Source organism: Geotrypetes seraphini, chromosome 7 (assembly GCF_902459505.1).
Source record: "Geotrypetes seraphini chromosome 7, aGeoSer1.1, whole genome shotgun sequence".
Classification (NCBI taxonomy): Eukaryota; Metazoa; Chordata; class Amphibia; order Gymnophiona; family Dermophiidae; genus Geotrypetes; species Geotrypetes seraphini.
The window spans coordinates 163728823-163753215 of record NC_047090.1 but is presented as its reverse complement, the minus strand read 5'-3'; the positions used below and the strand labels follow the sequence as shown (position 1 = coordinate 163753215).

The window sequence follows — 24393 nt, the reverse complement described above, 5'->3', positions numbered from 1 at the left end:
GTCCCTAGCTTTCCTGTGTGGGAAATGCCTTTTAGCGAGGGGAAGGATAGTTTTAATTTGCGGGAGGATCTGGTGATATTAGGGTTTGAGGAATTCCAAGAAAGAGGGATAAAGGGAGGGAGGATACCATATAGGATTTTGAAAGTTAAACAGGCGCATTTATAGTGGACCCTGGCGATTATCGGAAGCCAGTGGAGCTTGGCCAGGAGCGGGGAGACATGGTCAAATTTACTTTTAGCGAAGATAAGCTTGGCCGCAGCATTCTGAATCCGTTGGAGTCTGTGGAGGTTTTTCTTAGTTAGGCTTAAGTAGATAGAGTTGCAATAGTCCAATCTGGAGAGGATGATGGATTGGACAAGGAGGGTAAACATATACAGAGTGATCTAGATCAGTGGTTCTCAACCCTGTCTTGGAGGACCACCAGCCAGTCAGATTTTCAGGATAGCCCTAATGAATATGCATGGGGGGTTTGATATCCTGTATTTTATTCAACTATGCGGAGAAGCATAAGGAGCTTGGGGGGGGGGGGGGGAACAGAACATTCTACCATGTGGTTAAAAAGCAAGGTAATTAGGTAAACAGGTAGGATTTTATTGCCTTCCTAAAGATCAGAAGACCTTCAAGGGACCTGATTATGTAAAGGCAGTTGATTCCAGTACAGTATAATCTAGTTATAATGGACTCGCTTATAACAGAACCTCATCTATAGCAGACCAGATCTGCTGGTCCCGGACTTTCGCATATAACGGACAACCAATTTGGTCCCCAGAGCCGCTTTTGTTCGGCTATAGCGGGCATACAGGCTACGCCTACAAGGCGCGTGGCATGCCAGTGATATAGTATCAAAATGCAGCTCAGAAAAAAATGACAGAGTATTTTTCTTCCCAGTACAGTACGACACAATGCTTTAGAACATCTTTTAGTGTTCTGGTTTTGCAATCATTTTGTGCCATACCAATGTTTTGCTGAGTTTTGTTCTTGATGTTGCTGATACGCTTGTGCAGTGACAGTTGTTCATTGATTGTACATTATTTTAAGTTGACCTAAATAAAGTTTTTAAAAAAAATGCAGCTCTGGATATAACGGACTGTTTTGCCAGGTCCCTTGAAGCCCGTTATAACGAGATTATACTGTACTGGGTTCCCCAAAACAGAGAAACATATTTTCAAAAAATTAAGTGGAGAAAATGCCTCAAACCTTCATAGTGGTAGCAATCGCAGTATTCACTAGCTGCTAATTTTCTTAATATAGGCGTAAAAAAACCCTCCAAAGTCTCAATATAGGGACCCAGCCCGCCAATGTGCAGAGGGCAAAAAGCTCAGCATTCAATTCTCACTTAATTCAAAGAGATCGGGTGTCTCAAATTCCAGCGCTGACTTTTTCCCTTGGCTCATATATATTCCATCACAAGCAATCGTTGTAATAAATAATTATGGGGTCTTTTTATTAAGTTGCGCTAAATGCTAAGACGCCCATAGAATATAATGGATGCCTTAGCATTTAGCGCGTGCTAATCTTTAGCGCCTTACTAAAAGGACCCCCTATATCAATTACAAACCTAGAGCAAAAAACAAGAGGGCATTCGGAAAAGTTGAAAGGGGACAGATTCAAAACGAATGCTAGGAAGTTCTTCTTTACCCAACGTGTGGTGGACACCTGGAATGCGCTTCCAGAGGACGTTATAGGGCAGCGAACGGTACTGGGGTTTAAGAAAGGATTGGACAATTTCCTGCTGGAAAAGGGGATAGAGGGGTATAGATAGAGGATTACTGCACAGGTCCTGGACCTAATGGGCCACCGCGTGAGCGGACTGCTGGGCGCGATGGACCTCAGGTCTGACCCAGCGGAGGCATTTCTTATGTTCTTATGTCCCTTGTAAGGAAGGTGAGTTATAGGGCTCCTTTTATCAAGCTGCGCTAGCGGTTTAACGCCCGTGACTTTTCATCATGCGCTAACTCCTGCGCTGGCCAAAAACTACCACCTGCTCAAGAGGAGGCGGTAGCGGCTAGCGCGGCCGGCGGTTTAACGCGCGCTATTACACGCGTTAAACCGCTAGCGCGGCTTGATAAAAAGAGCCCATAGTCTTATGTCCCCTATTAGTCACAAAAACCTCTTATTTTTTGGCTGTTTCTAGTGGTTTTAATTACATGTGACTATCTCTGGGAAAAGGTAACTAAATCGCCTTTATGAAAAGATTCACCCAAGGCAGTGTTCAAGCATAGCTCGACATACACTTAACTTGGAGTAGAGGCTCCTTCTTGCTTTAATTTATTCTAATTTGCTGGGAATTTGAACGCAACGAAAATAAGCAAAGGTAAAGATCAAAATTATTTCAAACGCTTAGAGGATGGGGAGAGGGGTGTTGGGGGGGGAGGCTTTGTAATACTGTAAGGAATAAACTCAAGAGTACTCCCGCTTTCTTGCACTACATTTTTGATCAAATTTGCACAGCTTAAGTGATGATAAATTATGCAGAAGATACAGGCCAAGCCACAGAGGAAAGCTCTGTTTTCATTGGATGGTTTGGAGGGTGTGCATGCAAGCTGTCTGTATTTGCGAAAACTCCCTTATTATACATTAGGCAAAGTTCATGCAAATGCAGATTATATAACAAGCTTTTGAAACCGGTTTGGTGGTATGTTAGCTGAAATGGCAGCTGATACTGACACAGTGTGTCAAGGAGTGATTTTATAAGGAATGCAAACACTAATTGCTATCTGGGGAAAAAAAAAAAAAAGGAAAGTAAAACCATAAGTCACATTTTGAGGCAAGGGTGGAGGAAGGGGATGAAGATAGTACAGTTGTTCTATAGTCTGTGCCAAACCCCCCCCCACCAAAAAAAAAGATAGGAAAATAATATTTCAGCCACCCATCATAAACTGAGATATAGACATGTTCTCTTAGGCTTCCGCAGCTGGCATCACGATTGTAGCAGGTTTCCGGGTCTCGCCGCATCTGTGTAGAAAGAACCGACGTTTTAGCCATCATGCTGTGGCTTTCTTCAGGATATGCTGCGAGGTCTGCAGTGTGTCTTTATATATATATAGTGGGTTCACAGACCTGATTGAGAACAGGGCAGTCTGTGGGTCACGAAATGTGAATTTTTGGCGGGAAAATTTGTCAGGCTGACCTGATTGAGAACAGGGAAGTGTGTTGGTCAGGAATTTGAATTTTGGCAGGAAAGTTCGATGGAAAGCCAGGACGATTGTCAGAAAAGAGGCTGGGACTTGTGAGATGGAGGGAAAAGGCGTTTGCCCATCTCTTGAGGGCAGTCCCCAAAGGACCTCATTCAAAATGGATTTGCTGTTCCATCCCCTGCCATTCTGTGCTTACGGGAAACGTCTTACATGTACAACAGCTGACGGTGTTAAAAGAGGAGAGGCCAGGATTTTCAGACCACGGCACAAAGATCCATTTTCTACCTTTCCAATAACCAGAGCGATAACTAGCAGCACTTTAGGGGCTGGACTCTATAAATGGTACTCAGAATTAGGTGCCAGAAAATAAAATGGCTCTAGGGTCCTGATTCTCATCCTACTGCTACCTAACTTAATTGGTTTAATTGGTGATAAACAATGTAGTAATTGACCACATTGTTTAAAACCAAATAAAAACTGCTGGGTCAGACTAGTGGTCCATCGTGCCCAGCAGTCCGCTCCCGCGGCAACCCGTAAGTCAAAGACCAGTGCCCTGAGTCCAGCCTTACCTGCGTACGTTCTGGTTCAGCAGGAACTTATCTAACTTTGTCTTGAATCCCTGGAGGTTGTTTTCCCCTATAACAGCCTCCGGAAGAGCGTTCCAGATTTCTACCACACTCTGGGTGAAGAAGAACTTCCTTACGTTTGTACGGAATCTATCCCCTTTTAACTTCAGAGAGTGCCCTCTCGTTCTCTCCACCTTGGAGAGGGTGAACAATCTGTCTGAATAGACTTAGTAGATAAAGACAGGTTGTTCACCCTCTCCAAAGTAGACAGAACGAGAGGGCACTCTCTGAAGTTAAAAGGGGATAGATTCCGTACAAACGTAAGGAAGTTCTTCTTCACCCAGAGAGTGGTAGAGAACTGGAACGCTCTTCCGGAGTCTGTCGTAGGGGAAAACACCCTCCAGGGATTCAAGACAAAGTTAGACAAGTTCCTGCTGAACCAGAACGTACGCAAGTAAGGCTAGACTAAGGGCACTGGTCTTTGACCTATGGGCCGCCATGGGAGCGGACTGCTGGGCACGATGGACCACTGGTCTGACCCAGCAGCGGCAATTCTTATGTTATTATGTCTTATGTTATCCATAGGGGCACCTACGATCACTTCCAGTGCAAGCCACGCCCACTTTGACCTTAGGCACACTCTGCAGATGACTGGTGGAGAACTGGAATGCTCTTCCAGAGACTGTTGTAGGGGAAAACACCCTCCAGGGATTCAAGACAAAGTTAGACAAGTTCCTGCTGAACCAGAACGTACGCAGGTAAGGCTAGACTAAGGGATGTGATTCTTATGTAAAGTAGACACCGGAAAAGATTTCCAACGTCTATTTTACACGTGACCGTGACTCTATATGATTGACATGCGAATGGCGCCATTTGCAGAATCCGGCCCTTAAGTGCTATTCTATCAAGGGCACGCACCTTTTTTTTTTTTTTTGACTAATGCTTAAGCGCATAGCTTGTGCCTAAATTTGAGCGCCAGCCTTACCCCTCCTGAAACCTGGTGACCGAGTTAGGCGCTCTGACCCAGTATTCTATAAGAACGAGTGCAACTTTTTGAAAATACCCTTGACACATCCTTGCTCCTCCCATGGCCACGCCCCCCAATATGGGAACTAGGTGAAAGATATAGTGGAGCTAGAAAAGGTTCAAAGAAGAGCGACCAAGATGATAAAGGGGATGGAACTCCTCTCGTATGAGAAAGACTAAAACGGTTAGGGCTCTTCAGCTTGCAAAAGAGATGCCTGAGGGGAGATATGATTGAAGTCTACAAAATCCTGAGTGGAGTAGAACAGGTACAAGTGGATTGATTTTTCACTCCGTCAAAAATTACAAAGACTAGGGGACACTCAATGAAGTTACAGGGAAATACTTTTAAAGCCAATAGGAAGAAATTTTTTTTCACTCAGAGAATAGTTAAGCTCTGGAACACATTGACAGAGCTTGTGGTAAGAGCGGATAGCGTAGCTGGTTTTAAGAAAGGTTTGGACAATTTCCTGAAGGAAAAGTCCATAGTCTGTTATTGAGAAAGACAGGGTGGGAAGACACTGCTTGCCCTGGATCGGTAGAATGGAATGTTGCTACTCTTTGGGGATTCTGCATGGAATGTTGCTAGTATTTGGGGTTCCGGAATCTTGCTTACTCTGAGATAATGGAATATTGTTACTCCTTGGGTCTGTCCCAGTATGACAATTCTTATGTTCTCCCTTAGAGATCTAATGCGTTTGTGCCAAGCTTTCTTGAATTCAGATACACTTTTTCTCTACACCACCTTCACTGGGTTGACGAGGGCTCCCTTGGGAGAACGGTATAGAAAACTGAATAAAAAATTACTTTGGGGGTCAGGCTCACCCTGCAGCAGTACACCTTTGCTGTTCCTGGCAAGGATCCCCCCCGTCCCACCAGCTGAAGAACTCCTCTTCTGGTTGACAGAACTCCCACCACCATGGGTGATTAGCGTTGGCATCAGCTCAAGGACACTGCCTCCGACAGTCAAACTTGGCAGGAGTTCTAGTCTGCAGATGGTGGGTCTTGGGGATCCACAGTAGCTATGATATTTATATTTTGAATTGGGGAAGAGGAGAAAATGTATGCCCATCTATTTTGGGCTCAGGCTCACCCAAAACTGGTGGTCTGGCAACACTACTGCTAAAATGGTACACAGCTTGTACAAAAAGCTGTAAGAAGGATCTGAAACTAAGGATCTGAAAAGGTAGAAAAGAGATATAATAAAGACATTCAAATATCTATAAAGCACCAGAAGTAAACATTTTTTTTTTCAACAGTAGTGCAGCCCTAGACTTAGGTCAGACAATATCTATCCCACAACAAGTCACCTCCACTAAAATATCTTAAGGCATTCCTAGGGGTTAAAGTCTTTTAACAAAAGCCTTCCTAAACCTTATCATTGTTGCAACCACAGCATCATCAAAGCAGAGAGAGAGAGAAAAAAGTGCAATCAGGAAGTGTCATCACCACGGGGCAACTTCCCCCGAGATTCGAAAGGTAATCCAACGATGCACCATCTTAGTCCAATTTTTTTTTTTTAAGTATCACCTTTATTCCTTTGAAGGACAGAGCTAGAAAGTCCCAAGGTGACGCTTCCGTTTGGTTTTGCTTTTGTCACCGTCACCTTGGTAAGAGGCTCATGGCCTTCACAAACCCGGGATAAACCTTCCGCTCCAGCCACCCCCTCCCCCACCCGGGATATCCAGCCCAGCCTTCCCTTCGCCCAACAAAGAAGCCTTTACCGCTCCGCCCTCCACCGGCGGCAAGCAGCCTCGCAGACCCCCCGGTAAACCATCCCTCCAACACAAGTGAAGAGCAACCACCGATCCCCCCCCCCTTTCCCCCAACCAGACCAGTCCTGCGGGTGCTTGAGCAACTTGAGCCCCCCCCCAAAAAAAAAACAAACAACAGAGCAGACGCCCCCGATCGCTCAGAAACGTCGGCTCCTGCACGAACTTCTTACCCCCAGCGCATCCTGCCAGGAAATCCAGCGCCATGCTTTCTCTCCGCTGTGGCTCTCCGCCAGGGGGGGGGGGGGATCACGCGGGTTGCCGGTGGCAAGTCTTAGCCGTGAGCTCCACCGAGCCCTACAAAGAAAATCAAAGCAATAAAAAGCCCAATGAGATTCCACCTCCTTCCCGCCCCCCACCTCCCCCAGATGCCCGGCGACCCAGTTCGATCCTGCCCTGACCCCTCGGGACACCGGAGGGGGCGGCTGCAATCTGCTCCTTTCTATTTCTGACGCCGCTCGGGAAGATGCGAGTATCCCTTCTAGGGGACGGCGCGGCGTCCAATCGGCGGCCGAGCTGGAGACAACACCCCCGTGACTTGCCTTCTCCCCGCCTCCACTTGCCATTGGCTGCTTCCCTGACGTCATTCTCTCGGAAATGGGACAGTTACAGTAAATAACACCCCTCCCCCCTGCTGGATTTTGAGCAGAGAAAAAGGGGGGAGGGGAAGCAGGATCTCCAAATATTCCCGATCCAGCATCCCAGTCACATGCTGTTGTATCTCGAGAGACACGTCTGTGCTTGCTCTTTCCCCGGAGCCTGAGATATCTGCTGCATACTTTTTGTGTACTCCCACTCTGCTATGCAAATGTAATGCAAGGTCTCTAACATTAAGAACATAACAATAGCCTTACTGGGTCAGAACCAATGGCCCATCAAGCCCAGTAGCCCGTTCTCACGGTGGCCAATCCAGGTCACTCCCACCTGGCCAAAACCCAAAGAGTAGCAACATTCCAGCAAGATTCCGGAATCCCAGAGAGTGACAAGAATCTAGAATCCCAAAGAGTAGCAACATTCCATGCTACCGATCTAGGGCAAGTAATGGCTTCCCCCATGTCTTTCTCAATAACAAACTATGGACTTTTCTTCCAGGAACTTGTCCAAACCTTTCTTAAAACCAGATACGCTATCCTCTCTTACCGCAACCTCTTGCAACCCACTCCAAAGCTTAACTATTCTATGAGTGAAAAAATATTTCCTCCTATTGGTTTTAAAAGTATTTCCCTGTAACTTCATCGAGTGTACCCTAGTCTTTATAATTGTTGATGGAGTGAAAAATCGATCCACTTGTATCCGTTCTACTCCACTCAGGATTTTGTAGATTTCAATCATATCTTCCCTCAGCTGTCTCTTTACCAAGCTGAAGAGCCCTAACCAGTCTTTTCTCATACGAGAGGAGTTCCATCCCTTTTACCATCTTGGTCGCTCTTCTTTGAACCTTTTCTAGCGCCACTATATCTTTCTTGAGATAAGGAGACCAGAATTGAACGCAGTACTCCAGATGAGGTCACACCATGGAGCGATACAGGGGCATTATAACATTCTTAATCTTGTTAAACATCCCTTTTTTAATTCCTAGCATTCTGTTTGCTTTTTTGGTCGCCGGCAGACATTGGGTGGAAGGTTACCCAGATCCTTTTTTTGGGTGCTATCCCCAAGGTGGCCCCTGGCATCTGATTCGGGTTATTCTTCCCAATGTGCATCACTTTGCATTTGTCCACATTAAGGGCTCCTTTTACAAAGGTGAGTTAGGGCCTTAACACGCAGAATAGCGCGCGCTAAAATGCCGCCTCCTTTTTATATTCTATGGACACATTAGCATTTAGCGCACATGCAGCTCCTGATTGGTGAGGCCCGACTTTAGGGCAGGAAGAGGCGGTCGGAGCATACCGTGAGTGATTTCCTTCACTCGTTGGCGCTCCGGCTGCTCTCTCCTACCACTCCAGCTGCCCTCTCCTGCCTGGTCATTCGCGATCGGAAAATCCGCGAATGACCGAGACCATGAACAGTGAACCCGTAAATGACCGGGGGAACACTGTATATCAAATCCTATCCCCTTTCCTCTTTATCTGGAACAAAATTAATAGAATCCAACTTAGTGCAGAAGAATAGTTCAAATGAAAACCAAATATTGCTTTGCTCTCAGGCTCTTAGTACAAGGGATTTTTTTTAAATTTTTAAACACTGTTTATTCAAATATCTCAAAAGCAAATTACATCACTTTTCCACATAATCACCCTGTTTTGCCTGACTGACTAGTCACATGACATCCTACGACACGCCCTCTTTCCACTTGTCCCACCCCAACCATTTCCCGCGAAAATATGAAAGTTGTGGAAACATTTTGAAGAACCTTCATAGATTGCTTTGATCTCTAATCAGAAAATAATGGGTGAAGGAACTAAGTACTGGGCAGGCTTGCACGGCCTGTGTCCCTTATATGGACATTCAGTTGGGGACGGGCTGGGGAGGGCTTCGATGGCTGGGACGATTAAGATGGGCTGGAGTGAGCTTTGACGGAGATTCCAGTGGATGAAACCTAAGCACACTACCGGGCATGGACCATTTAAACTAAATAATTAATTTAAACTAAATAATAAAAACATACATTCATACTTTACTTCATCTTTTTTTTTCTTGTTTTTTCAAATACTGCTTCTTAAGAACATAAGAATTATCGCTGCTGCTTAGGTCAAAGACCAGTGCCCTATTTGAGTCTATACAAACTAACCACTGACTCTATTAGTTTTTTAGATCTTCCTTCGAGTCAACCAACATATATATCAATAAGAAGATCTTATGTGGATTTATCTTAATACTTTATACACTCACAGACCTCAGTGATACCATCTGTATGCCGCTAGACTTTAGATCATACAGAAACAATTGGTATCCCTAATCGTCATCGGTCTCATAGTTATTTTGCAATACTTTTTAAATATTTTCAATAAATATATTTGAATATTAAAGTACTCATCTTTATACTACACGGGTGGGGGTATGCACTCCGACGTAGTCCTACGTTTCGCCCATAAGGGCTGTATCAAGGAAATCCCCCTTAGTACAAACAGCTCATGCTCCCCGCGTTATGGGCGAAATGTAGGACTACGTCGGAGTGCTTACCCCCACCAACGTAGTATAAAGATGAGTACTTTAATATTCAAATATATTTATTGAAAATATTTAAAAGGTATTTAAAAAGTATTGCAAAATAACTATGAGACCGATGACGATTAGGGATACCAATTGTTTCTGTATGATCTAAAGTCTAGCGGCATACAGATGGTATCACTGAGGTCTGTGAGTGTATAAAGTATTAAGATAAATCCACATAAGATCTTCTTATTGATATATATGCTATTTGAGTCTAGCCTTACCTGCGTATGTTCTAGTCTAACAGGAACTTATCTAACCCTTTCTTGAAACCCTGAAGGGTGCTTTCCCCTATAACAGCCTCTGGAAGAGAGTTCCAGATTTCTACCACTCTCTGGGTGAAGAAGAACTTCCTGACATTTGTACGCTTCAGTAAAAATAAAACTGCACATTAACTTCTTAAAATGCTTCAGTAAAAAGGGATGTCTTCAACAACTTTTTTTAAAACTCTCAATTGACCAGTTAAATTGCTCCATAATTTAACCCCTGCCAATGAAATGGCAGTGGCTCATGGTCCTAGCATATTTTGATTCCTTTATTCCATCTACAGACAAACACATTGTCCTCTCTGATCTTAAGGATTGACATGAGTAGTGTAGTGACAGACACTATGGCATCCCCTTGAAGAATCACCTGAAATATTAATGCCAATATCTTAAATGCACACGGGATTTCATAGGCAACCAGTGTAATTTTTGCAGTAAGGGTGTTCCAAGGTCAGACTTCCCAACTCCCAAAATTAACTGTGCCTTAGCGTTATGAGCCACTTGCAAAGCCCTGTACCTGCGCACTGTCATTCCAACTTTTAAGTTTATCTAAAAATTTGATTAAATCGCAATATCACATTTCAAAGCGATGAACAAATTAAACATCGTTGTACCAACAAAACTCAGAGAACACTAGACTCAGACAATACCAGACGATCATAGAGTAGGCGGGTTGAACTACAATCAAACTGAGAAAAAGAGAAACCATAGGGTAGGAATTGTTACCCATTCAATTTTCTTCTTAGAAATAAGTGGCCTCAGATGACAACAGGATTCAAATGGCTGTATAAACTCGAATTTTAAGATTCAAGCGCATCCTTGTAGAACCAGCTTTTCAATAGTCCTTTGAATCCGTTAAGTATTTTTTTCTTCTCTAATATTGCGGCGCCGTGACAGAGAAGATTGTAGTTCTCCTAGTGTTGATGAATCTTAGAGAAGGGACTGAAAGAAGGTTTTTATCCTCCGATTTTAGAGATCTATTGGGAGCATAAGGACTCTAATCTAATCTTCTATTTCTGCGTTGCTCATACCTTGGTAGGCTCAAGGCGACTTAAAGAGGGGGCGAGGAAGGAGGGGTGGGAGAAGAGAAGAGGAGGGTAGGAGGGGGTAAGGAGAGGATACAGGATATAAGTGATTAAGTGTCAAATAGATGAATTTTCAGTTTCTTCCAGAATATGGTGTAGTTAGGTTCCATCCTGGTCATTCCAAGTTTTTATGCCTAGAAAGGTGAGCATGGAGTGGAAAACACGTTTGTATTGCAGATTTTTTGTGGAAGGGAGATTTAGAAGAATCAAAGCCCCCAATTCACTAAACTCACTGATCTGGATCGTTGTTGGGTGATTCATGGCTGAGTTTTGCTGAGCGGACGATTTATAACAGATTCTGCATGCAAATGAGCTAATCGGACGCACGCCCTACAGCGATCACCTAGAGCAGTGGTTACCCCAGCCAGTCGGGTTTTCAAGATATCCCTAATGAATCTGCATGAGAGAGATTTGCATACCTGTCGCTTCCATTATATGCAAATCTCTCTCATGCATATTTTGGTTTGGGAACCACTGCCCTAGAGCGATCGAAACACATGCACAGAGTATCCTTGGTTATAGATGCAATTGGCACATGTGCTTGCTCTTCGCACAAGCAAGCTCAAAAGAAAGGGGGAGGAGTGGCTGGCCCTACGAGTGGGCATTTTAAAAGGAATGATTTGAATTTTTGTGCAGCCAGATTATGGAACAGAACACGCTTTAAACCCATGGGTTAAATCCACGGGTTAAAACCACGGGCTCGCACTGCACTTTTTGCAGAGTATATAAAAAACGAATTCTTACGCATCTGTAAAGATCTTTTACAGTTTTATTTTTTATTTTGATGGTTGTTCAATATGGGGTTGTAACCTTGATACATGAGCTTACAGGGCAGGAGAGTCGTTATTGCGGTATTTTGTATTATTTGTAGTCTGTGCAGTTCTTTTAATGTTATCTCCTTATATAATGAGATACAGTAATCTACTTTCAAAATAACCAGAGAAAGTATTAAAATATTAAAAGAAGATGCAGTGCAGTAATCCAACCACTGCAGAACAAGACTTTGAACTACCACATGAATATTGTGTCGTGAAAGCATTGGATTTAGTCTGTTTAGATCAGCGGTCTCAAACTAGCAGCCCCCCCCCGGCTGCTATTTTGCGGCCTGCGGTCTAGTACCCGAACTCGCAAGCTGGGCAACTGCCTGCTGCCGTTGCGTATGCCGGAACTCCTGCCTTTGCGTATTTGCTGGATATGTGAAGGCAGTAGTCCCGGCATACGCAACGGCAGCAGGGAGTTGCAAGTCAGCTGATGCCAGCGCAATCTCGCACACTGGTCAGGAAGAGAAGCTCCGGCGTCAGCTGACTAGCAACTTCTAGCAGCCGCATCGTATGCTGGGACTCCTGCCTTCGCGTATCTGGCAGATAAGCGAAGGCAGGCAGGAGTCACGGCATATGATGCAGCTGCAGGAAGTTGCTAGTCAGCTGATGCCGGAGCTTCTCTTCCTGCCCAGTGTGCACCAGGTACTACTGGACAAGGGTAGGAGGGGAAGAAGGAAGGGATAAGGGGTACTGTTGGACAAGGTACTGCTGGACAAGGGGAGGAGGGAAGGAAGAAAGGGTACTGCTGGACAAGGGGAGGAGGGAAGGGAGAAGGGGTACTGCTGGACAGGGGGGAAGGGAGAAGGGGTACTGCTAGACAATGGGAGCAAGGAAGAGAGAAAGGGTACTGATGGACAAGGGGAGGAGGGGGAAGGGGTACTGATGTACAAGGGGGAGGTAAAAGGAATGGAGAAGAGGTACTGCTGAATCTGGCAGAAAGGGAGGGAAAGGAAAGGTGCTACACACTGGAGGGGAGGGTGAGATGGTGCATGGGGAGAAAGCATGTTGGGTTGAGGGGTGCGAAGGAGGGATGCCACTGAGGGAAGAGGCAAGGACAGAGAGAGAAAGCGTGCAGGAGGCAGAAAGTGTTGGACTTATGGAGAGGACAAGATGGATGGGGAGGATAGAAAGAAAGGAAGGAGAAATGTTACACTGGGGAAAGGGGAGAGGGCAGAGAGTGAAAAGTTGGACTCATGGAGGGAGAGAGATGTTTGGTTGAGGGAAGGAGGATCAGAGGAGAAGCATGCAAGAGGAAAAGAGAAAAAATGTTGGACTGGTGGAAAGGAGGGAGAAATGTTGGACTAGGAGAGAGTCCAGAAAGGAGGAAGGGAAGGAAGATGGACTGCAGGGGGCAGAAAGGAGGAAGGAAAAGAGAAATGTTACACTGGAGGGGAAGGAGAGAGATGTCAGACCATGGAAATAGGGAGGGAAGGAGAGAGAGATAGGAAGGGAAGGGAAGGGAAAACACGGAAATGTAGATTTTGAGAAGAAAGCAGAAAAAAAGGGAAAAATTGAATGTTAAGTTAATGCCAAAGATGAATGCAAGACAGAACGTGAAGACAGAGAGAAAAACAGTCAAAGGACAAGAAAGCCCTGGAAACATAGTTAAAAGCACAGAAAAATGAAGTCAGCAGATAACAAAGGTAGGGAAAATATTTTATTTTTAATATAGTGATTGAAATGAGTCAGTTCTGAGAAAGGAAAGATGTTAAACTTTAACTGTGAGGGCTGCAGAAAAAAACAGGGAATGTGGAGGGCCACAGAAAAAATAGTTAATGTCTTATTAAAGAAATCACAATTTTGCATGAGGTTTTAAAACTCTTTATATTTATAAATCTTTCCTTTAACAGTTAAAGAGTTTTACCTCATGCAAAATTGTCATTTCTTTAATATGACATTAACTATTTTTTCTGCGGCCCTCCAAGTACCTACAAATCCAAAATGTGGCCCTGCAAAGGGTTTGAGTTTGAGACCTCTGGTTTAGATGATGCATATGAAAAAAAAATTGCAGAGATAGCTACAGACAACAATTAATCCTTGGTAGCTCTGAAATGTAATGCTCTGCCAGAATGTTTGAGGTTATGTAAGAACAAGATGTCTTTTAAGAAGCAATAAAAATCACATCTGATGCTGTGGTACGTAAGGGTTATTACACACTATGGAAACTACGTACCATTAAACCCTTTTTTTTATTTTTCTGCTTTTGAACTTCTGGTACAGCCTTTATTACTGAGTCTTTTGCATTATTGTAATATTGTATACTGTATTTAACAATCCCCAAGAAAGACATGGTTGGACTCATATTGATTCAGAATACAGCGGTTAGAATGATCTATGTAATCATTTTTTTATAAGTATGTTATATTTGCAGAATTGTGTTCTGTGGCTTTTGTGAATTCTGATGTTTCTTGAATGTACTTTTGTTTATGTTTTCACTTAATAAAAAGATTGGAACTTAAAAAAAGAATGATCTACAGCAGGGATGTCCAACCTTTTGGCTTCCCTGGGCCGCATTGGATGAAAAAAGTTTTCTGGGGCCGCACAAACACTAACACTAGCTTATGAGCAAAAAAAAAAAAAAGGCTGAGCATGTCCCAAATTTGCAATCACTAATATAGAAGATGTGCATATCTAATAATAAACATTCATTAAAGGAGTGTGTGGCGCAGTGGTTGGATCTACAGCCTCCGCACCCTGGGGTTGTGGGTTCAAACCCCGCGCTGCTCCTTGTGACCCTGGGCAAGTCACTTAATCCTCCATAGCCCCAGGTACGTTAGATAGATTGTGAGCCCACCGGGACAGATATGGAAAAATGCTTGAGTACCTGATTGTAAAAACCGCTTAGATAACCTTGATAGGCGGTATATAAAATCCTAATAAACTTGAAACTTGAAACTTGTAAAGGGACACTATGGAGAGGAACCCAAAATAGCAGTAATACTTACCCTGACTGAGTGATCCTCCAGGTGCACCACTTATAGTGGGAGCAGCCACAGGCTTCCGCATCCCCACTCTGATGATCAGGGATGCGCGCTCCTGGTTTTCTCATTACCACTTTTCTACCACTGTACTCACTGCTCTCTCACTCATCTTGTCGTCTCTCTTTTGACCTCATCCACATGGCTCACCACTTTCAGAATCGCCCTCCCTTTCTCCACTGGTCAGGCTATAACTCCCTGTCCCTTTCTTTCCATCCCCTTTCTTATCCCAGATCTCATCCCTCCTGCCTTCCCATGGGTCCATTTCTCCTCCTCTATCCCCATGGTCCAACATTTTACTCCCTCTCTTTTCTGTTTTTCTTCTTCCCTCCCCCCTTGATGCTGAACAATGAAATGGAGGGAATAAAAAGAGAGATGCTGCATCTCTCTGGCTTCCATCCACAGGCCTAAAATTTCTCCCTAGCTCCCTTTCATTCCTAGTTCCAACTTTTCTCTCTTTCTCTTCCCAACTGCCCCCCCCCCCCATCTCTCCCCATTCCTGCCTGCCTCCATCCCCCTGGTCCACCATTTCTTCCTCTCTCTTCCCAACAGTTCTCCCTTCAAATATCTCGTTCCCTCTTCCTCCACATCACCCCAGGTCCAACTTCTCTCCCTTCAGACCATTGCCCACCATCTCTCTCTCTGTCTTCTGTGTTTGGCCCCATAAGCTCTCCCCCCACGCCCAGTCTGGCACTTCTATTAATACCCTATCCCTCTGTACTTAAAAAAACAACAACCCCAGTCCAGGATGCTTCCTTGGCCCAACAAGTTCTCCCCCTCCTCTCCACACCCATGCATCTCTACCTCACTCCTTTCCCACCACCATGTACAATAATTCTCTCTTGCTCCCTCCTCTCTCTGCCCAAAAGTTCTCCTCTTTCTTCATCTCTCCATGTGCACCATCTCTTTCCCTCTCTCAGACACCTAATTCTCCCTTACTGTTCCCTCCCTTCCTCCCTTCTTCAATCCTATGGCTTATGCGCCCTCCCTCCCTCCTTCCTTCATCATTTGTCCAGTTTGTGCTCCGTCCCTCTCGAGTCCCAACACGACATTCTCCCTCCCTTCCTCTCTTCTGTGCCTTCCTCCAGCGGGTATTTACCTTTTGGCTGGCTCCCATGCTTTAATCGTTTTTCTGGGGAAAGCTGCGGGCGGTGGTGGCTAGCTCCTCATGCGATCCGTGGCTGTGCTTTAAGCATTTATTTTATGGCTGTCGGCGATCCACGCCTGTGCGGGAAGCGTTCTCTTCCTTCTGTGGCTCCAGGCGAGTATTTATTTTCTGGCCTGCTCCCTTGCTGCAGTCATCCGCGGGCGGTGTCGGCTCCTCCCGCACGATTCATGGCTGATTCGGAAGGCTTCTCTCTGACGTCGTGATGTCAGAGGGAACGCTTCTGACACAGCTGCAGATTGTGCATGAGGAGCCGAGGATACCCGTAGACAAATGCAGCAAGGGGGCTGGCCAGAAAACTACCTGCCGGAGGGAGGCACAGAAGGGAGGGAGGGAAGGAAAAGCTGGGCCACACAAAATTCCTTGTTGGGCCGTGGGTTGGACACTTCTGATCTACAGTCTTAAAAAATATGATCATGTGACTCCATTATATTGTGAGTTGCATTGACTGCCAATGGAGGCTCGTGTTTTCTTTAAGTTGGGTTGTTTTTGCTATAAGGTTATGTATGGTACTGCTCCGTTTTATATGGTTAATAGATTCTCTCTAGCATTGTATAAAAATAGTAGAACATCTCATGCCCTGTTTACCTTCCCATCAGTACAGGGCTGTAAAAGCAAGAAATTTCTGGATCATACTTTAGTATTCCAAGCAGTTTCACATGACAGAGAATTTCGATTGTTATTGCTTGGAGCCTGTTCTTATAAACATTTCAGAACTCAACTGAACACTTCTCTCTTTTCAAAATACTTGGTTAAATAATTTCTTTCTTAAATTATCTTTAGTTTATAATCTTCTCACCGTCTCTTCTCACTTTGTCATTGCTGCCAGGTTACTGCTGCTAGGTTATCAATTTGTCTATGCTGCTAGTTAAATAATTTCTTTCTGTCATTCTTTTTTTTTTATTTGATTTTCATTTAAGTACAGAATTGTGCTTAAGAGGAACTATAAGGAAACTAATACATCCAATTACCTATTGGGTTAAAATAAAAATAAACCAGGCCGAAAGCCGGCTTCAGGAAACAAATACACTTCCCCCTCTGTATCCGCGAATTCCGTATCTATGGATTCGGTTATTCGCAATTTTTGACCAGAACATTTTTTTTCATTTTTCGGGCTATTTTTAGCCTTGTAAGCACCCCCCCCCCCCTTAAGCCTTACCTGGTGGTCTAGGGCAGGAGCGATCTTCCCACGCTCCCGCCCTGTGCAGATCGCTCACAGGAAATGGCTGCCTTGAGCTCCCGTAGTCTCTCGAGCCATTTCCTGAGCTGGGTAACTGAGCTGGGTCATAAAAAATATACTTATTTTCTAGGTATAATATAAAACATTTACAAGGAAATCTTAACTGAAAAGAAGCACTCAAAGAAATCACTTTATCGCGGTATGTAAGAAATTATTTTCATTTTGACTGAGTCCATTTAGAGACATCCGGATAAATATATATTCTTTCTCCCAAATAGGAAACTTGCTTCAAATTATAATAGAGCCTCAAAATCAGATCTTTATCCTGATAAAATACCAGGGAAACTCGTTCTGACCATTCAATATCTGATGACTCCAAAATTGCTGATAGTTCTTGTTCTGTTGTTGTATTCATTTCTTTTATAGTCCTTTTTAGGTAATAAATCTTTTGCAGGGGTGGAAAATTCACTTCCGGGATTTTTAATGTAGAAATGAGAAAATCTTTGAAAATCTCCCTGGGAACTTTAAATTTAGGCATAGGAAAATTCAGGGCTCCTTTTACTAAGGTGCACTAGCGTTTTTAGCGCACGCAGGAAATTACCGCGCGCTATGCTTCTAGAACTAATGCCAGCTCAATGATGGCGTTAAGGCCTAGTGCGCGTAGCAATGTAGCGGGCGCTATTTTGCGCGTTAAAGCTCTAACGCGACTTAGTAAAAGAAGCCCTCAGTATCCTTAAGTTTAAACTCCTATTTTGATTTTCCAGATTTTCAATCTTCCGAAGAAAGAAAACTTTGTCCATTGCTTGTTGTGTAGTAACAGTTTGTATGTCCACTCTGGACTTTTGAATTTCCCCAATTTGCTTTGCATGGTCTTGAATGTCTGTCTCAAATTGTTTAACTTTGTTTGAAACATTAGCCATACGAGAAATAAATCCTGTGCATACCAACTGTAAATTCTCTATATCTCCCCAAAGTGAGTCCAGCGTAACCACTGCCAGTTTCACGAGCGGCTTGAGCTCAGGCAACCCAGGAGCCCATTCTCCTTCCTGGGTCTCACTTCCCCCGAGCTCACCACCACTCGACCGCAGTGCACCTCCTCTGCTAGAAATCCATTACGGGTTTACTGGCAGCGGTGTCTCCTCCACTCTCGGCTGCTCCCAGGGCAGGATTAATCAATAGGCCAAGTAGGCACGTGCCTAGGGCCCGAAATGGTCAGGGGGGCCTGATGAAGGAGGGCATCAACATTGTTTTTTCCAAACGGCAATGGGCCCCTCCAGCATTGATCAGCAACGCAGCCCCCCCCCCCTCCCCGGATCGGCAACGCGGCTCCCCCTTCGACGGAAAGTAAGACATGCAAGCAACACGGGTAAGAAAGGCAATGGGAACTGTAATTACGCAAGTGGTGCTGCTTGCCCAAAGCTTCCCTCTGACGCAGCTTCCTGTTTCCACCTGGGCGCATGGTGGGGTGGGGCGGGGCAGGGGGTCCCAGTGTACTTGTGTGCCTAGGGGCCCTCGATGAATTAATCCTGCCCTGGCTGCTTCCGAGGTCTCTCCTCTCGAAGGCCGACATCCATTGCTACTCCCGGAGGTGGGGGAGGGACAGGTCCCAGCGGGCTCAGTGATGAATCGCCCTCCAAGCTGAGCTGCTCCTGGGGCTCAGCTGCGGATATACCCAACGCCGTCGGGACTGCTGACACAGAGAGAGAGATACTTCTCTGCTTTCCCCTTCTCATGGGCATCACAAAAGTAAGTAGAAAAGTTTTTTTTAAGGAAAAAGTAAGCCACTGGAATGGGAGCTTAAACACATGCGTCCACTCAAATCGCCATCTTGTTCCCTTCTTTCTGTCATTCTTAAATTGTCTTTAGTTTATAATCTTTTATAAACCGCGTAGAACTTATGGTTACACGGTTAAGAAGCACGATGTTATGCTATCTCTTTGTAAGAGCTTTTTACTAGGTTAGATTTCGATAGTCTATTTTACTAACGTTTTACCGGTTTTGTACTAGTTTTAATAAGTCAGATAACTGCGATGAGTCAATGCATTATGTTGTCTTGATTATGGGGTCCTTTTATCAAGCTGCGGTAGGGGGTTTAACGCGCGTAATACCGCGCATTAAACCACCTGCCGCGCTAGCTGCTAACGCCTGCATTGAGCAGGCGTTAGTTTTATAGCCGGCCGCGGGGGTTAACGCGTGATGAAATGTCCGACGCACGAACCCTGCTAGCGCGGCTTCATAAAAGGAGCCCTATGCGCTTAGGTCCTAGGCGGTGTAGAAATTTTTAAAATCAATCAATCTATCTATATACCCCAAACTTTCAACTTTTGTTTTTTAAACATCAAGGGCATCAACGTCAATAGATTCTGGCCTCAACCCTCCCTACCGACGCCAATTCCGTCTTAGCAAAATGTAGCATTCATTTGTGCTGCTTCATCCATTCTCTAACTGCACTCCTTTACCGAAGGCGCGATAGCGGTTTAACGCGCATAATAGCGCGCGCTAAACCGCCGGCCGCGCCAGCCGCTACCGCCTCCTCTTGAGCTGGCGGTAGGTTTTTTTGGGCTAGCGCGGGGGTTAGCGCGTGATTAAAAGTCGGGCGCGCTGAAGCCGCAAACGCGGCTTCGTAAAAGGAGCCCTTAAATATATTGTCGATTTTTTTCCTTCGAGTTGGAAGCGCGCAACTTTGGACCCAATATATTGAATTTGGGAGATGGCATATATTACGTGCACGTTTTCTCAATCGGTGATAAAAATTACTTTTAAAAAAGGGTTCCGTCACTGGGAAAGAAAGAGAATTGGGCAGATTAGCTGAGTGTTATCTGCCAGCATATTCTTTGTTTCGATTCCAGCATTCCACAGCTCTGAGACATCATTTTCCACAAAATCTGGCCCTAGGGCAGAATGAGCTGATCGCTCTGAGTGGCACAGTTTGGTACAACCTAATAAAAACCGAAAGAGGGACAGGAAAATACACATCTTTCAAAACTACACACACGCATATGAATATTGAATTATGCTTTAATGAAGGAGGCCGTTTTAGAAGGCTTGTTGGCATGTCTACCCATTAATAGCAATATGTATGTGCAAATTTCCTATGTATGTATGTGGCAAGTGTAGAAAAGCTTCTGTGCACGTATGTATATCGGCTGCTTGCACCATTTTGAAGGGGGGCGGGGATGGTTTGAGTGTGTCTGAAAAGTATGCATGCATTTCTGACTTTGAAACAGCAGCACACAATACTTTAAAAAAAAAAATCCAAATGTCAGCATTGATACCCACTGTGAGGCACACAGGTATTTGCCAACTGCTCGCTTGGACTTAGGCTTTGGAGGAATGATTGAAGCGGCAACTATATTTGTCTCCAGGGCCAGCCCAAGGATATCCAACAACCTAGGCAAAACTTTAGCTGTGCACCCTACTTCCCCACCACACCACTCCCCAGGGGGTGGATCAAGATCTTTTCCCTCATAGTCCTATATCTGTCCTTTCTTTCTCCTCTCTACCCCCTTCCTAGCCCAGCATCCCTCTTTCCTTTCCCTACTTCCCCCTCCCCCCCCCCCCAACTACCATGTGGCCAGCATCTCTCCTTCTCTACTCCCGTCCCCTGTCTAGCTTTTCCCCCTTTTTTCTTCTTCCTGCTGGGTCTTGACTGTGCCATCGTCCTGTATTTTCCGGGATCAAAGAAACAAGCAGATTCAGTGCTGGTACAGGATCTTTAACCACAGGCCCGCATTCAAGAGCTGCTTTGTATGGTTCCCCCTCAGACACAAGACTTCTGGTTGAGGGGCGGGAGGGAAGGAGCACAGCAGTGCTTGGTGCTGAATTCATTTGCCCATAAGCCCAAGAAAGAGGGATGTCAATGTTGCTAGTAGCGGCAGGAGAGAGAGAGGGGGGAAAGGGGGGAGAAAAAATGCTGTATTTTGGCCACTCCACTGCCCTCAAATGCTGGTGCCCTAGGCAGTTGTCTAGTTTGCCTAGTGGCAGGGCCAGCTTATCTCTTTGGTATTTAAAACCTATTAAAAAGGGGAGAAGTGATGTCGCCTGCAATGAAAGCAGCCTCAACGGGGAGCTCCATGCTGAGAATGAAATGGGGACAAATTTGTCCCCGTCCCCACAGAATCTATCTCCATCCTCGTCCCATCCCCTTAAGTTCTGTCCCTATCCTTGCCCCACCTCTGCCCCCATCTGCACAAACCTCGAAATTTGTCCCCCATGTCCTTCTCTAGCTGTTACATCATTCCTCATTAGTGCCGGGAGGCACGCTGAAGCCATCTTCGGCAAGAATCAGGGGTGGGTTCTGGGTACCACCCTGTTCTCATGGAGGAGTGTGTCGAGGGGTGATGGCCCAGGGCCTGGATCTCGCCGATACATCTGGCCGACGCGATGGAGGTCAGGGTTTTCCCGGCCAGGAATACGGGATCTGCCTCCCCCAAAGGTTTGAAGGGGTCAAGGTGAGCTGATGCGGCACCAAGTTGAGGTCCCATCCGGGCGATGGTGGTCTGACCGGTGGGTGCAGATTGGACAGACCCTTCATGAAATTTTGTGATTACTGGATGCCTCGACACTGGTTTGTTGTCTAGGCCAGTGTGGTATGCCACGATTGCACTTAGGTAGACCTTGATGGAAGTGGGTTTTAGGTCCCACTGAGATAAGCTCAGTATGTACTGCAGGATGTCCGGTATGGGGCAGTTGTAGGGGTCTCGCTGCGTGTCTGTGCACTGGTAGCGGAACCTTCTCCATTTCAACCCATAGCATTTTCTGGTTGAAGGTCTTCTGGCTGCCATAAGAATGTGCTCCACGTCTTGTGGTAGGTTCGTCCTCTCATCATCCATGCGGTCAGGGCTAAGGAACGCAGGTCATGGTGGAGGGTAAGGCTCCCGTGTTGTGTTATGAGAACTGCACTGATCGGGAGGGGGAGAGGTGGGTGAACCGCTATCCCTTGCCGGAACGGGAACCATGGTTGCTGAGGCCCGCACAGGGCAATCATGATCACCATTGCTCTGTCTTGAAGGATCTTCTGCAGGACTTAGGGTATGGCGGGTAAGCGTATAAGAGTCCATGGTTCCAACTCACAGACAGACCATTGGGGCTGAAACGGTGATGGGTTGATCTCTTTGAGCAGAGGGTCGAGTATTTTGAGTTCAGTTCAGTTGCAAACAGGTCGATGCTCGGTGTGCCCCAGGTGCTGAAGATTTCCTTTGTCGCCGCTGGGTTGAGACACCACTCATAGGGATCCAGCTGGCGGCTGAGGCTTTCTGCCAGGTCATTCTGCTCCCTCTGGAGGTAAGTTGCCTGGATGGGGCATTGAATGGAGTTGGTGAACTCCCACATGCGGCAAGCTTCCTTGCATAACGAGGCTGACCCTGTCCCTCCCTGCTTATTGATGTAGTACATGGCCACCTGGTTTTATGTTTGGGTGAGGACTGCCCTGCCCGTCACCCATTGTTTGAAGGTTTCGAGGGCATTCCCTATGGCCCTGAGCTATGGAGTGAGGATGCCTGGGCCGACCATATGTCCCCTGTGTGAAGATGGAGAAGGTGTGTCCCCCCTCCATGTTTGGAGGCATCCATGGTGGTCACCAGCTGGTGAGGTGGTGGTCTGGTTTCCCTTTTGCTAAGTTATCTCAGGCTGTTCACCAGGCTGTATACTAGTCCCAGTGAGGTCTGAGGTGCCCTTTCAGGGATCTCGTGTAGTCTGGTGTGCTGGACAACAACGACCGCAGCCGAGACACAGGAGGGAGCGTGCTGACGATGAGCTGCTGGCAGGGATGATCTGGTAGTCCAGTAGGACGGCCTTGGTCTGTGTGGTGTCGATGACTGCCCCGATGAACGGTATCCCCTGGGTGGGTATCAGGTGGGATTTCTTGTAGTTGATGAGGAACCCCAGTTCTTGGAGGAGGGTTATGGTGGTTGTCGGGGCTGCCAGCTGTCGAGATAAGATAGGACGCACACCCCTTGAAGGCGAGGATGTGCCACTGCCACGCACTTTGTGAACACTCTTGGAGATGTTGAGAGTCCAAGGGGTAGGACCTTGTACTGGAGGTGTCTGTCTTGGCTTTAGAAGCGACGATGCCTCCTGTGGGCTGGGTGCATGGGCACTTGAGTGTATGCATCATGTAAGTTCAGGGATACTAGCCAATACTCGGGCTGTAACAGGGCCAAGACTGTACCCAGAGAGTGCATCAGGAATCGTTCCTTGTGTATGCACCTGTTGAGCTTGCAGAGATCCAGGATCGAGCGTTGTCCTTGTCCATGGGGACGCGGGGGTTCCTGGAGTAAAAACCCCTTGGTGATCTCCTCTGTTCGGCACCACCTCTATTGATTCTGCCGAAGCAGGTCCTCTCCTTGCTGCAGGAAAATTGGGTCGTCAGATGGAGGGTGCCCCGCCCACTCTGGGGGCGGGAGTGGAGACGAATTCGGAATCCCTGCTGGATGATGCTGAGGGCCCACTGGTCGATGGTGATCCTGGGCCAAACCTTCGCAGACAATCTGATCCTGCTGGCCGGAGGGTGGTCAAGGTTGTTTTTGTTTTGGGGAGAGGGCTGCCCTTGGATGCCCCTGCCCCTCGGGCGGTGCTTGTATGCGTAGCAGTTATGTTACTGTTGCGAGCGCTGGGGCACAGACTGCTGCCAGTGTGGACTGGCTCGGTGGTGAGCTGGAGTCCCTGTTTTATTTTATTTATTTATTTTCTCTCAATGGCCTCCTGATAAAGCCGCATCTGGAACTGGAGCGCAGCAATTCGTGCGCTCAGCATTGCGCCCTCAAAGGTCTTTTTACCCGTGGAATCCAGGGTTTTTCAGGTCCTTCCCTGACGGGGCGTTGGAGGGGGGGTCGTGCTGCCCTGTTTCTCTTAAGCGCCAAGGCTACCGCAATGTCCATGTACGGCTGCTGCGGGTTGTTGAATCCCCGGGCCGGAAAGATCTGGTACTTCAGTCCCAGTCTCCTTGATGTTGGTTGCCCTGAAGAGGGAGTCTGCCAAATCTTGTCTCTACAGTCCAGGAGGTTCTTGTGGACTGGGATCGCCACCGCCTGCCTGACGTAGTTCAGGCATTGTAGTAATCTGTGTTGGGTACTGGTGGTCCACCCATGTGGATCTTGAGAAAGGCTGTGAGTTTCTGGAGGAACTTGGGGTAAGTCCTCGTTTGTGGGTTTTTTGGTTTTTAAAAAAATGTATTTATTTATTTTTGTGGGTGGTGACTCGGGGCGTGGCTGGAGGCTGGTATGCTGCTTGTTCCTCCGTTGCTTGGG

General features: G+C 46.2%; 1 protein-coding gene across 1 annotated transcript in view; it reads right to left on the bottom strand.

Annotated features, from left to right (window-relative positions):
• Window positions 1-7005, bottom strand: part of SLC25A29 (solute carrier family 25 member 29) — a 54883-nt gene extending 47878 nt beyond the window's left edge. Inside the window, exon 1 of the mRNA XM_033952723.1 lies at window positions 6672-7005. Within this exon, the coding sequence (XP_033808614.1) occupies window positions 6672-6705 (34 nt within the window). The 5' untranslated portion in view covers window positions 6706-7005. The remainder of the gene's footprint in view (window positions 1-6671) is intronic.
• Between the last annotated feature and the right edge of the window lie 17388 nt (window positions 7006-24393).